Source organism: Cucurbita moschata, unplaced genomic scaffold (assembly GCF_002738365.1).
Source record: "Cucurbita moschata cultivar Rifu unplaced genomic scaffold, Cmos_1.0 Cmo_Scf00001, whole genome shotgun sequence".
Taxonomy (NCBI): Eukaryota; Viridiplantae; Streptophyta; class Magnoliopsida; order Cucurbitales; family Cucurbitaceae; genus Cucurbita; species Cucurbita moschata.
Window position 1 is genome coordinate 1,284,142 of NW_019268517.1, and position 13,816 is coordinate 1,297,957.

The 13,816-nt window shown below is 36.6% G+C and overlaps 3 protein-coding genes across 7 annotated transcripts; 1 reads left to right on the forward strand and 2 right to left on the reverse strand.

The window, feature by feature from the left end:
* Nucleotides 1–43: 43 nt before the first annotated feature.
* Nucleotides 44–1,872, reverse strand: LOC111452940 (AT-hook motif nuclear-localized protein 20-like). Its single transcript, XM_023093832.1, has 3 exons — nucleotides 1,819–1,872; nucleotides 1,174–1,249; nucleotides 44–956 (listed from the first exon to the last, which is right to left on the reverse strand). The coding sequence occupies exons 1-3, from the start codon at nucleotides 1,870–1,872 to the stop codon at nucleotides 109–111; spliced, it is 978 nt and encodes a 325-aa protein (XP_022949600.1). The 3' UTR covers nucleotides 44–108.
* A 484-nt stretch (nucleotides 1,873–2,356) lies between these two features.
* Nucleotides 2,357–3,563, forward strand: LOC111447470 (enoyl-CoA delta isomerase 2, peroxisomal-like). The gene is made up of 2 exons (XM_023086658.1): nucleotides 2,357–2,845; nucleotides 3,176–3,563. The coding sequence occupies exons 1-2, from the start codon at nucleotides 2,441–2,443 to the stop codon at nucleotides 3,473–3,475; spliced, it is 705 nt and encodes a 234-aa protein (XP_022942426.1). The 5' UTR covers nucleotides 2,357–2,440; the 3' UTR covers nucleotides 3,476–3,563.
* On the reverse strand, nucleotides 3,342–13,224 carry LOC111447353 (actin-related protein 9). 5 transcript variants are annotated; one of them, XM_023086502.1, is made up of 21 exons: nucleotides 13,118–13,224; nucleotides 12,964–13,036; nucleotides 12,688–12,797; nucleotides 12,541–12,600; nucleotides 12,398–12,463; nucleotides 11,306–11,402; nucleotides 10,756–10,961; nucleotides 10,247–10,367; nucleotides 8,797–8,861; nucleotides 7,287–7,376; nucleotides 7,075–7,125; nucleotides 6,487–6,618; nucleotides 5,697–5,786; nucleotides 5,545–5,615; nucleotides 5,254–5,468; nucleotides 5,129–5,172; nucleotides 4,975–5,024; nucleotides 4,428–4,473; nucleotides 4,215–4,265; nucleotides 3,814–3,960; nucleotides 3,342–3,431 (listed from the first exon to the last, which is right to left on the reverse strand). In XM_023086502.1, the coding sequence occupies exons 1-20, from the start codon at nucleotides 13,118–13,120 to the stop codon at nucleotides 3,817–3,819; spliced, it is 1,785 nt and encodes a 594-aa protein (XP_022942270.1). In that variant the 5' UTR covers nucleotides 13,121–13,224; the 3' UTR covers nucleotides 3,342–3,431; nucleotides 3,814–3,816. The 5 variants fall into 5 exon arrangements, with proteins under 5 accessions (XP_022942270.1, XP_022942263.1, XP_022942276.1 ...); XM_023086495.1 differs by having other exon boundaries at nucleotides 3,378–3,469; XM_023086508.1 differs by lacking the exon at nucleotides 3,342–3,431 and adding an exon at nucleotides 3,642–3,665.
* Nucleotides 13,225–13,816: the final 592 nt, after the last annotated feature.

Here is a 13,816-nt window from a genome sequence, read left to right on the forward strand (position 1 = left end):
AAAAAAAAAAAAAAAAAAAACAACATCATTCTCCTTTTTTTTGTTTTTTTTTTGGTCTCATCAATCCTAATAATCAGTATAACGTTCTTGTTCTCATAATTTAAGATTTCAATACGGCGGTCGGACATAAGCATACCCGTCGTGGCCGAGCTGAACGCCGTTGGGCATCATGTCGGGCAGTAAATTATACAACGGCAAAGTGGGATCCGGCATCCCTGTCGGCATCTGCCCACCGCCTCTAATTTCCTGTGGTGGGCTTGTAGCGCCGCCGTGTGTGGCGGATCCACTGCCAATTTCATGATCCTCCGGTTCTTCAAGAGGCAACCTTTCATAAGTGGCATTAGAAAAAGTAGCAGCAATTACCATAATAGGACCGGCCGCCACAAGCGACCCAACAACGCTCCCGCCGACAACCTGCCCCTGACCGCCGGACAAGTAAACGGTCAGCCCGGTGGATCCGGGTGGGGCTGGACCGGGTAAAAACGCGCCGGTTAAAGAGAGAATCTCAAACCTTCCTTGGAGTGGCATTACCGAACCGGGAGAAGTAGGCTGACGTAACGTGACGTTAGCGACCAAGCCGGTTGCACTGAGGACACAGACGCCACGCTGGCGCTTCCGAGCGAATTGGGCGATGGAATCCGCCACGTCAGATCCGGCAGCCACCTCTAGAACGTAGCTCCGAAGGGCGTTGGGACTGTCACGTGTGACGAAGATGGGGGGTTTTGGTTTGTTTTTAGATCCAGGTGGACGCCCTCTTGGTCTCCGGTTTCCGGTTTCCACAGCACCTTCTTTCGGCTCATCACGGTTGTTGTCGTCATCGTCGTCCTCTCGGCTTCCGCTTCCTCCGCCGCTGTTTTCATCGCTTTGTTTGAAGATTGGTGAGTTGACCGCCGCCGGGTGATGATGGTCGAGCCCCGGCAGCCCCACCTGCGTGGTCCACCAAGGATTCGCCAGACCTAAAATTTAATTAAATTCCTCCAAAATTAAAAAAAAAAAAAAAAAGGTGAAAACTTGAAATAAATTGGATCAATGAAATTGATCTGTGGAGAGGGTTTTGAGGGAAAAGGAGAGAGACCCTTTTGTTAATTTAGAGAGAGAAGAAAAACCCATATTTTAGTTTTGGAGAAAGATGAGAAATTTAGGAAGAGATGCAAAGAGGAAAACCCTTTGCACCTGTTGTTGTTGCAGTAATGGAATGGAGGGAATCAAAGCGCAAACACAGAAGAATAAACCCAGAGATGGGGAAGCACTAAGTAATGGGGTCAAACACTCAACTCTCTAATTTTATTTTATTTTTATTTTATTTTATTTTTTAAACTGTGCGTGGGTTTGAATTGGAGGACATATGACGATTATTAAATTATACCCAGAAAAAAAAAAATGTATTTTTTGTGGAAATTTTGTTGTAGAAGAACCAAACAAAATGAATTATTTGATTAATTGTTTTTTTTATAATATAGGGTGATCGGCTCTGCTTTTAGGGGTTCTTGGAAATTAGGGTTTGGTGGGTTTGGGTGGCGTGCGCGTGGGAAGGGGTGGCCTCACCACTTCTGTCTCTCTCTCTCTCTCTCTCTCTCTCTCCCTCGAAAGAAGAGAAGTGGGAGTGGCGACAGGAAAATGGTATGGGCCTTAACACGAGCCCATTCTGTTCTAATTGGGCCTTTTCTAATTGGGCCGTTTCTAATTGGGCTTTTCTGAAGATCAACAACATGTTCCTTCTGTGTGTGTTTTTTTTCTTTTCCCCTTTTCATGTTTCTCTTGTATTCTAGTCATTAATGGAAGGTCTTCATTGTCGTCTCCGTTAATTCTTCTCGTAACCTTCATAATATCTTCACGAGTAACGATCTTCATCTGAATTATCTCTATCTCCATTTTTTTATAATGTTTTTCTATATTATTGTCCGTCCTTTGAGTATGATATGCAAAACTTTCAAGCGAACGGTTACTTTTCTATAGAACAATACCAATTATTGTTGTCAAAATCTAGTAAGAAAAAAAATGTATTTGGCCTTCACATAAAGACAACAATAAAAATAGAGATAATTTATTGGTGGGTAACCTAATTTTATTTATTTATTTATTTATTTATGAAAAGGTAATAAATTATTCTCAACTGAAAGTATTCCCCTTTCCACACTAAACATCCCATTATATACAATATTCTCAACCATTCTATCCCATATTTATCTACCAATTATATAAACTTCGACGGTAATACAACTAAATTTCTTTACAATTCTATGTAATTTAATTGAAATATTTGAATTTCAAATAAGTATTTTTAGGTAGTAATATGGATCTTACTTTTTGTTAGAGTTGATTGACTGTTTAAAAAATTATTTTAAAAAATATTTATTAGTGCATAGAAATGCGTGCCCATTACTCATCCTTGTTATTTATCAAGAGCACAACACGAATTGAAGCAGCTTATTGAAGAACCATGTGCACACTTGAGAGGCGTGGCGATCTCTTCATCATCACCCTCACCGGCGACGACGAGCACTGGATCGGACCACCATTCATTTCCTCCTTCCTCTCTCTTCTGACCCAAATCAACTCCCAAGCCACGCCCGGTTCCGTTCTCATCACCACCTCCCATGGCCGCTTCTTCTCCAATGGCTTCCACCTTCCCTGGGCTCAATCCGCCGCCTCCAAATCCGCCGCTAGAGACCGCATACTCCACATGGTTCATATCTTCAAGCCTGTCCTCGCCGCCCTTCTCTCTCTCCCCATGCCCACCATCGCCGCTGTCTCCGGCCATGCCGCCGCCGCCGGTTTTGCTCTCGCTCTTAGCCATGATTACGTCCTGATGAGGCGCGATAAAGGCGTGCTCTACATGAGCGAGGTCAGTTAACTAAATCATAATTCATAAACTTTCTTATACAAATAAACGTAATATTTATTTTAATCCAAATATGTTGTAAAAATTCTTCAAATAAACTAAATGCAAAATAAGATTTAAAGGTAATATGACCATAAGTTTTTTTTTTTTTTAAATAAAAAATTTACAATAATTTGAAGTGATAATATCTTGACCCAATGGACGTTTATTAATTCTAATAACAAAGTAATTTATCATTCATAAACACATTTATATAAATCAAACAATTAAAAATTGAGAATAAAATATCTAATTATGGGAGGAATAAAACTTGTAATGTATTATTCATGACAGATTGACTTGGGTTTTACGTTGCCCGATTATTTTGCGGCATTGATGAGGTCGAAGATCGGGTCAGCCTCGGTTCGTCGAGACGTGCTGCTGGCAGGGATGAAGGTGAATGGTGAAACAGCAGTAGAGTTGGGAATCACAGATGCAGCACACGACGGCGGGGAGGCACTGATGGAGGCGGCGGTGGCGATGGGGGAGAAGTTGGCAAAGAGGAAGTGGGAAGGAGAAGCTTACGCGGAGATTAGGAAGAGTCTGTATCCTGAAATGTCTCCGTTGCTTAATGAACTGAGTGGAAAGCTGTAAAGAGGTGAAGAGGTAACGTAAAGGAAGTATTTGTACTCGATGTGTCGTTCAATTTCATTATCATCAATTATGGGTTTTTTTAGTCTGACGATCTCCCAACTGAGCTATGAGCTATCCCCACATTCTCGATTCGAGAGTTTTGGTGACTCCATAAACAATATATTGCTTCAGAATCTGAGCCCAATCTTCACTAAATTTATATGATGAAATAAAATCATAAAGATCGTACTAAAAGAAAGAACTGAGAAGCAGAAGGAACTAAACTAACATCATTTATGTACATATTTGCCCAAATGCTGAGAAGTTTGTGCTAGAAGTAGCAAATAGCAGAAACAGACCTTTTAGGAGTTCATGTAGCACATCGCTTGTGCTTGAAGATAATAAGAATCCTTGTATTTTCTGCCACTTGCAACAAAAATTCCGCTGTTAATCCAGTCTTCACGATGTATCCAAGCATCCCGCCCAAAATCAAGCACTCCAATAATCTGTCACATTGTTATCATATACTATTATTCTAATGGAATTGAATTTTCAAGAAAAATGTTAAGAATGATAGCTTGTAAACTCTGCTGCAGCTAAAGATTTCTGATAATTTCACTATGTATTATTCCTTTATTCGACATACTACGTAGTGGAAGGGAAATTGTGTTGAGGATTGTTGGGAGAGGAGTCTCGCAAAGGCAAAATAAATTAATAATAATAAATGTGAATAGACGTGTTTTAATGGCATTCAACTTACCGCTCCGCCTTTCCATGATGCAAAAGAAGGGTTTGTTCTTGATTGCAACACCTATTTGGAACACATCGTTTCAGTCATATAATAAGTTTAAAGTGGACAAGAACTTATAGAGGGTCATTGATAATCTAATATTAATGTGGTACTAAATTCAAATAATTTCCAAATTCGATGATCTAGACGTAAGGAAATGACTTATGTTATATGCAATCTAACCTCAACAGTGTCTATCGCTTCATTTGAAGGAATTGCATGCAAGACTCTGCAAAGGGAAACAAAGAAACATATACAAGAGCGTTAGAATATCAAGCACAAGTAGATCACTCCCAAAGAGTACTTCAGACACTGAGATGACAAGGATGAAGATATACTGCCATTAACCCATGTTCCTAGAATGAACCTTTCTATGCATTTGTCCACATCCATAAAGTGAAAACCCTATCCAACTGCAATAGTATCAGTGCTCCACAAGTTTGGAATGTTCAACGGTTGCAAAAGGAATTCAGCCAAACATTTTTATGAGATGGTACGTAAATTGAGAGCTTGATGGGCTGAATGGACAATCGTTCAACCCTGAATTTATATATTTTATATTACCAAGGTTGATGGATCACTCCCGAGTTCAAAAATTATCCAGAAACAAATTTCCATCTGTTGTATGGAACTCAAATGACGTTCTTTGTGCTTATTTGCACAATCAATAAAAGAATATAAAGAAAAATTGAAACAACATTTGCTCTTGAAGCTTAAGACAACAACAAACCTTTCCTCCATTGCAGGAACAAGACCCCTTGTCAAAGCCACCCCACCAACCTAAAGTCCAAAACAATATTATTCCTCTGTCCATATCAAATATATGGAATTTGCACTTTGTACGCTTCAACTGAAATTCAAAACTTCATGAAAAAGAAACTTACTAACTGTATGCTTAAGAACAGTTTCCTCTGGAGGTCAATCCGCCCTGTTCAGTAATCAAGGAGCTTAGCCATTAAAATCTCACATTCTGGTAGGAAAAAAAAAATGCCCAAGGCTTGCCGTATACCTGTTGAGAGGATGCTGCTGGTGATAGCTTCAGCAAGACCAACGTTCTCTTCTTTCTTTGGTTTAGTTGCATAAACTGGGTAGCTATCCCACATGGGGAAATTAACGTTAACGCCAGGATATACATTATCGGGTAAATCAGGTCTTCTGGAGTACTCTGTATGCCATGTCTCTTCCAGCATATCCTCATGGTCATGAAACCTAAAAATATCATCACTAAATCTTCAGAATAGTCGTCAAACAGCTATGCTTTGATATGAAAACTAGTTGAAAATGATTATCAGTTACTGACCATGCACGGGGTGGTGGTGGATACACATCTGGAACCAATAGCATTGGGAAGAACAAACCCATAGGTGGTACCTGGGGAGGTGGGCATAATGATAAATGATTTTTCCAATAGATGTTCGTGAAATGAAAAATGAATTCATTACGAAGGCCCACATTAAGCGCAGTCAGTCTTGTTTTATGAGAACCAGCAGGGGTGCCTTCTTCATACGAGTGAACTACAGCAACAGCATCGACCTCCCCTTCCTGTCAATTGGAACCAAATGATAAAAGGAAATCGATCTAAATACAAGGGCATCGATTAGAAACAACATCTGAAAAATACACGAAAATCCTCAAAAGATTAATTCACGAGCATAATGTATCTCAACTTTACAAATATAAGCATTTTATTCAAATATTCCATCACTAAGTTTTAAACAACAGTATATCCTTGAAAAACAAATGACCATCTCATAATATGGAACTGTAAACAACAAAAATGCATTAAAATCATTTTATATGTGATAATATAATTTCTTTAGTTATGGTCATTTTTCTTCTTTAACACAGCACCAGAAATTAATTGAAAATTAAGAGAAGGGTTATTTCAGACCGAAGCTTACATAGAAATCTTGTTTTAGGGGAATATTGAAACAGCATGGAGTCAGTGGGCAAAAACTATAAATCATTGTATCACAAATATAGCCCTTAACCATACATTCAAATGCCATATAAGAATTATGGTCCAACTTCTTTTAAAAAAAAATAATAAAAAAATAAAAAAATAATAAATCAAAAAAGATAGAAAGCAGTCTAAAAAATTAGTAAACAAACCAATTTTCAAGAACCATTTCTAGGAACACACAACCAAACGGCAAGCGGCATCCAAACATCCTCCAAGGACAAAATAATTGTGAAAAGAAATGGGTTAATTTTCAAGAAAACAACAATTATTCAAACTCACCTTAATCTCACAGTAGAACTCTTTCAGTCTATTAAGCATCAGAAGATCAACAGGCTTCGACAAGATGTCAGTACGGATTGGTGGCCAAGTCTGATGATGCCTCTGAGTCCACAGGAGGCATCTAGATACGTCCTGAAAAAAAAAACCACTGAAATCAATTACCAAATAATATAAAAAGATTTCATCACAGAGCACCGAGGGAAAGTTGCTAAGTAATAAGGTCTCATTCTGTATTTTTTTTTTTCTTTCTGTTTTTTAAAATTAAGCTTGTTTGCTCAAAAAAAATTTCTTGAGTTTTTCACCTACCCTCAAAACACATTTCAATTCTAATCCAAATATCAAAAACAAAAACAAAATCAAAATTTTAAAATTAATTTTTTAGTCTTTAGAATTTGGCTTGAGTTTTTAAAAAGTACGTAATAAAGCAAGAAAATTAAATGTGAAAGTAGTGTTTTATAACCTTAGTTTTAAAAAATACAAACTGGTTACCAAATGGACCTAAACTTTTGTGTTCCCAGATTTTCAACACCATATTAATGATGACTTTCAACAAACAACGTAATTGTAGCAACTGAGAAACAACCCAACCTCTCCCCCGAAAGGCAAAGTCTTTGCTGTCGCAGGCAGAGCAACTCCATCCTAGACACCAAAAGATGAACAATTACAACAAGATCGCTGAATACTTAATACTTCAGGAAACACATCTACATTTCCAAACACAGACTAAATATTGTCTCTTAAAATATGAAAAAACAGTTACTTTTAAAAGTAAAAAAGAAGGTTAGAAAATACTGAATTACCTCGATGCAAATAATTGTTGTCACCTGTGCTCCCATGTTAACAACACATGCTGAAGATAGTCCATTACCAAAAACTGCAGCAAGCCCTTCCTGCGACATCCAAAATTAAGAAAATTGTCCATTTAACGAGGTAACCACTAACAAATAGAGAGAAAAATTAACCGTGTGATGTACAGAATTGAAGGACAGGAAAATTTGAGTCAAAACATTCAGTTGTAGATCTTATTAAAAGCTTGGGTTTATTAATTACACCCATTTGATTTAGTTATTTTGCAAATCGTTTTCTTATTTCTTAAAAATGCTTTCAAATACTCCCATTTGCAAAATATAAAAACCATACCTTTCTATTAAACCTTAACCTTTATTTTTAACAAAATTGAATCACGTGGCTTATACCAACAATAACGTAGAGAATTATCCTATTAGAAAGGGTTCAAACGGACATGTTAGATCCCCTCTTTTTTGTAACAAGCAACATCTTGTATCTTGTACCAAGCATCATGCAAAGCACTGTTAGGTGATAACTACAGTCTTCTTCACTTCTTCATGATTAGAAAGCTTTTATGTCATTAGCTCCCCTCAGAAGGGTTTTGGTTTTTTCTTCCCCTTGCCCTTAGGCTGGTTTTTAGTTCTAATAAATACCCAGGTTTCTTATAAAAGAAAACAGTATTTCCACTCTAGGTTCACTATTCACCAAAAATGTCGCAGTCAAAGGCTTGGAAGATACATGAACTCTTGCATTTTTTTTTCTATTGAAGAACCAAGATTTCATTGAGAAAAAAAAACATTGAAGAGTTACAAAAGGATCAACTAGGCCAAAAGCAAGGGCCAAAGAAAAAAAGAATCGAGCCTCCAAAAACAACAGCCCCAAACGGAACCCAATATAACCTAACAAAGAAAAGGGTTCTAGTCCAAAAGAATAAGATGCATTGAATAATTATAAAAGTCACCATAGATGCCCAAACCACGACATTAAACCATGTTAAAGACCAATCCTCCTGTATGGATCCCCCCCCCAAAAAAAAAAAAAAACTATTATTTCTTTCAATCCATATACCCCTAAGAACTACAAAAATACCAGCTCTCCATAACATCCTCCCCCTTCCTCTTAGAGGAAGGATGAAGAAGAACTTTCTTCATCATAAGAACACAATCCAAGTTCTAGGCCAAACAGATCCCGAAAGCCTCGAACAAGCAGTTTCAAAATGAGACCTGCTTGTTGGTTTGTTTGTTTGTTTGATGCAACTTTGAAAGTGAAAGAGATTCTAGAAAACCACTCCCAGCATCAAATATGAATAATGACAACCTTTTTGCCATTGAATCTCCTAAAACTTCTAAGCCCCTGAGTGAAAAATTTTGGTGAATATTGAACTCTATAAATATAAGACTATAGTTGGAAGGAGTCAATTCTCCATATACAACGACACTAAGAAACTACAAGCATAAACATTGTAGAATGCATACTACATAGTTTAAATGTCCGCATATTTGATAAAAACCATGCACTCACCTGATGAACCACTGCTGAACCAAACCGCAAATCTTGCAGTACCATAGTCAACATATCCTTTATTTCTGTTGGCACCAAGTAAAATTAGTTTTCTTTTTAAGTAATTATGCGTGAAAGTTTTATTAAAGAGTACTGTAAAAAAAGCAAACAAAAGAACCACAGAGAAAACACACGCACACAAGCTCACGTGTTTAAAGTATCACAAAGTAACATGATAAGAAGTTGGATAACTTCAACAAAATCAAAAGTTCCCAAGAAAAATGACGAAAAAGAATTAAGCAGACTAGAGAAGTCACACTTAAAAATGTAAAATGTCAAAGTTTAACTATGTAAATCCAACAATTTAGATGGCGCAAAGTATGGTCAGGAATCCAAGACCAGCCAGTGACATTCAACTCTAAAATAATTTGATATATCGCTCCATTACTTGTGCTAGGAAAAAAAAATACATGAAATATCTGGTAGAATATGGATGTCTTGCATAACAATTGATGCCTATTTTGTGAGTTTTATTCTTCGAGAAATCATTCAAATTTTGAAAAAAAATATAATTTTCAAGGTTAAATAATTTATTCTAGTATTGGAAAAGAATAAAATCAGAAATGAATATGATTATACTTGAAATCTAAGAAAATTATGCCCACACACATGAAGAGGTATCATACACAAATCTATATATAACTATGAAAATGCTATAGTTTTCATAAATCAATATGGTGATAAATGCTGGTCTTGGGCAAATAATGTGGATCTTCTCCAGCTCCAAACATATTTCCCATACCTGCTCCATTTACCAACTTTCCATCTAGAAATAACTGGGGCAAGTTTTCACTTGAGGTAAAACGGCGTTTGACAACAGCACAACATATAAAGTCAATTGGACGCTTAAATTCTAATTTATTTCTCGCCATTTCAAACCTTTCAAAATTTCTGTTATACATCAAAATTTTTATAGGAAAAGCTATTTTAGTCCTTCATGTTAATTTTATGTTAACCATTGAATAGAAATCTGGATCCACTTTGGGAGGTGGCACCCAACCCACTCTGGTAATAAATGGCAAAGATTAAAAATATTTTATGCAACATTGAGGTACTAAAATCAAACAAGAGAAACTTTAGGGACCTAAAATGACCTTAACTTGGGCAAAAGAGATTGAAGTTTGTTAAAAGATTCATTTCACCTTTTTCCTTAAGAAAGTCCTCGCCCACCTCAAGGTCTAGACTTTGGACACATCAAGTGTTTTCCTTATTAAGCTCACCCAAAGATTTCAACTTGCAACTTCTAAGTATGTTTTACTCAAAGACTCTGACCCTTAGCCAATGGGGCCACCCATTAGAGCTAAAAACTTATTTCACTTGTCTTCATAATTTCTTGATTATCCAAGCAAGATTCACAAAATGATAAAACAGAAAAATCGTAGAGGTGAAAAGGGGTAATTCTTAGAAGTACCGCGGTTGTCAAATGTTTCAGGGACGACCAGAATAGCAGAATACAAGTTTCTTTCACTAAGAGGGATATGTAGTTTTTCTATCAAAATCCAGTCCCAAATAGCATGCAAGTCCTCAAGTACCTGAAATATACCAGATAAAACTTCAAAATAAAGTTTGAAGCATGTGAAAGCTTCAGTAAGCTATTTCCTTTCATCTAGAATCTGCACATTAAAATAATTCTGACGCACTGATATCATAATTACCATTATCTTCCCCACAATCCTTGAAAACTAAACTTTTATCCAAGTGTGGTGGAATAAGTAGAATCGAAGTACACTTATGGATGTACATGTTGATTCAACTTAACTTTCCAAGACAATTCTTAAAAAAAAAAAAAAAGTAGAATAGAGGATGTAACTTTCACCATTCATAAAACACAAGTTTTGGAAAGGAAGCTTATACTATAATACATCAAAACAATGCATTATAAAGAAACTACTGGCAAGAGATGTCCACATGAGACGGTACCTGTTGCATAGAGTAATGTTGTGAGATATTAAAGTGACCTCTGCGAATAGGCCGGTGTAGACAATATGGCTCAATGGGTGATATTTTAAGAGCATCCTCACCGCAAATAAACTGTCTATATTTGATTACACTGGGACTAAGCTCCTTGGAATCAGTCTCTACATGCTGGTCCAAAGACTGGCTCACATCCTTGGAGCTTGAACTTTCTGCAAAAACAAATTATGCAGGTTGCTGAAGAACATATGATGTGCTATCAAAATACATTACTGAATCAATGGTGGAGATGGCAAAAAGGAAGAATATCTGCATAAACCCAGAAAGAAAATTTTTAAAAGAAAAGCCAGATGCGTGCTACAAATCTGTCTTGCAATACATGTTAAAGATCTGATGACAATGAAAAGTCAGATGCATGCTACAAACCCAGAAAGAAAAGTGTCTGGTTTGTTGGCATTCCAAATAAATATTAAGAAGTGTATGACACATCATAAAAACCTTCATGCCTTCTAATGGAATTTGAAAAGACACAGAAAGTTGATTAAACGATTATTACCCACAGTGACTGACAAGGTAGGGTCCCTCTCATGTACGTCAGTCCAAGTAAAGACAGTATCCCTCTTGCCATTATGATGTCCATCAATTCGTCCCATCTGTTGACCATTCACAGCAGAAGGAATAAACACATTGTTTGCCAGTAAATTGAACCTAATTAGTGTCCATGCTCCTCTTCGAGAATTATTTTAGCAACCATCTAGGGAGCTACTATCACATGTAGAATAGCTAAAATTTAGAAGGAAAGACAAAATAGAAGATGGGCATAAAAAGAACAATATTAAAAATTGAATGTCATGCAAGGAAACTTGTGATTGTGGATTGAAGAGGTGAAGTAATTTATCTTCTTGTAAGGTAAAGTTAAGCATATCAATATAATCAAAAAAGAAATTTCCAAATTAATCCTAACGTTGGGCAAACTCAAGGCATAATAGATAGTTTCTTCAAATAAACAGACAACTTGATTCAGGTACATAGAGCCTCACTACTCTCATCAGTCCAAAAAACCACTTGCTAATTTGCTATTCTGCTTACTTTAACAGTATGACTGTATGACACACAAAAGAACCGCACAAGAATAGACGGTAAGTGAGATTAAAAAAGTGAACCAATGTGAACCAATGTGATCTTCTAATTATATTAGACAGGAAAATGATATGGTTAATGTTTCTATTTCCTAATGCAATTCCGGTGATCTAAATGAGCACAAAATAGTTTATAACGCATTTCTTCCGGTCCTTCAAACTACAGTACTACATTCTAAAGAGATGCAACATGAAAGCTCTCTTATACCACAAGTTGTGTATCATTGACATATATTTACCCTGTCTCATATCTCTACGAAGGTATTTCACTCCAGTTCTATTTTCTATTTTCTTTTTTCTTTTTTTTTTTTCGGCGACGAGGTACATTGCTTTCATTCAGATGAATGAGCATCGTCACTTCACTGGCCCTTTTTAGCACATAATAGAAAACCAAAAAAGTACTTTCAACTTGCAAATAAACTACAGCCAGAGATAGTTATATTACTGCCATAATAAGCAACAGATCTTAATCAACTTCATTACCACCGAATGCAGATAACAGTGCCTACCTTACGCGGGAAAGAATTGTTAGCAACCTCTTCATCCAGAAACGGTATTTTTATCAACGAGGCAATCTAGAGACAGACAAAAATGAATAACCAATGAATGATATATTCCATAAATGTGTATACAAAGCAGAAATGATACTCACAACATCATACGCCCTCTCTCGCTCCATGTGCTGTGCAGTTGTAACTTGTGAATTAAGCATCTGAAACCCCAGAAACAAACATTTCCGGTAAATGTTGATTGAAATCACATCGATAATGTTGTAAACGTCTTAAAACGAGTACTAAACCTGATCTTGAACACTTCTCTTGGGAACTTGATTGGTATAACGAGCAATGCAATGAGGAATATTAAAAGGAGCATCCTGCGACGCAAGCCCAATCCTAATATTTGCAGATCCTTCGCATCCAAAAAAAGTACCATAACAATTAGAGTGAAAAACACATACATACAAATGATTAGCGCAATGAAAATTTGAGTCTAGAAGCTGGAATTCGCGAGGATGAGAAGGAGAAGAAGAAGAAGCAGAAAACAAGTTTCTACAAGAGAGATGAATTTGCAGTACCTGGGTTTATCACTACCAAATTAGAACCTCGTTCGGAAATAAGTTGTGAAGGGACGACTGATTTTAGGTATTCCTGTTAGTGAGGAAACAAAGAAACAGTTGAGAAATGGTCGGAAGGAAGATGAAAATACAGAGCTCAGTTCTTCGCCCTTACCATGGCGATGGCGATGGCGTTCGTCTTGCAGTCTGCAGGACGCTGCAGCGTAGCCGAGCTGACCACACCCCAAATTGGCGCTAATTACAAACGTACGGCGACTCTCGCTGTTAACGCCGTAACCAGTTGCAAAATTATTATTTCTAATTAAAAATCAAATAATTAGACAGTTTCTTTTTCTTTTATCTTTCAAATTCAATCAGAAATTCAGAATTTATAATTTGGATAAATGAGTTTTTTATGCAAATTATTCTTAATTTTAGGTCATTCATTTTATTTTCCAGAAAGTAAAATAGCCGTCTAAGTCTTGTTTTTTTTATTCAATAAATAGTTCAAATTTGAATTTAAAAATTTATAGAAACTATATTTTACTCACTTTGAATAAAAAACAGATTCAACCGGCCAAAACCTCTGCTCGGTTGTTGGTAGACTGGGGATCGAATAACAAGTACCCGGAACCGGCCATCATAGTCTATAAGAATAAGACCTCTGGCCCCCGCGTTGAAAAAACTCAGAAATAAATTGAACACTATGTATCTTGGAACATAAGAAGCCTTAAGCATATTTAGGTCGCATCGTAGGAAACACATGAAGTCCTGGATATGGGATCAGACTAAATCGCTTAGAATGTAAGAAGCCTTGGATATAAGTTTTCAGATTACGGTGCTTGAAAAGTATTATGTCTTGAACGTAGGTATT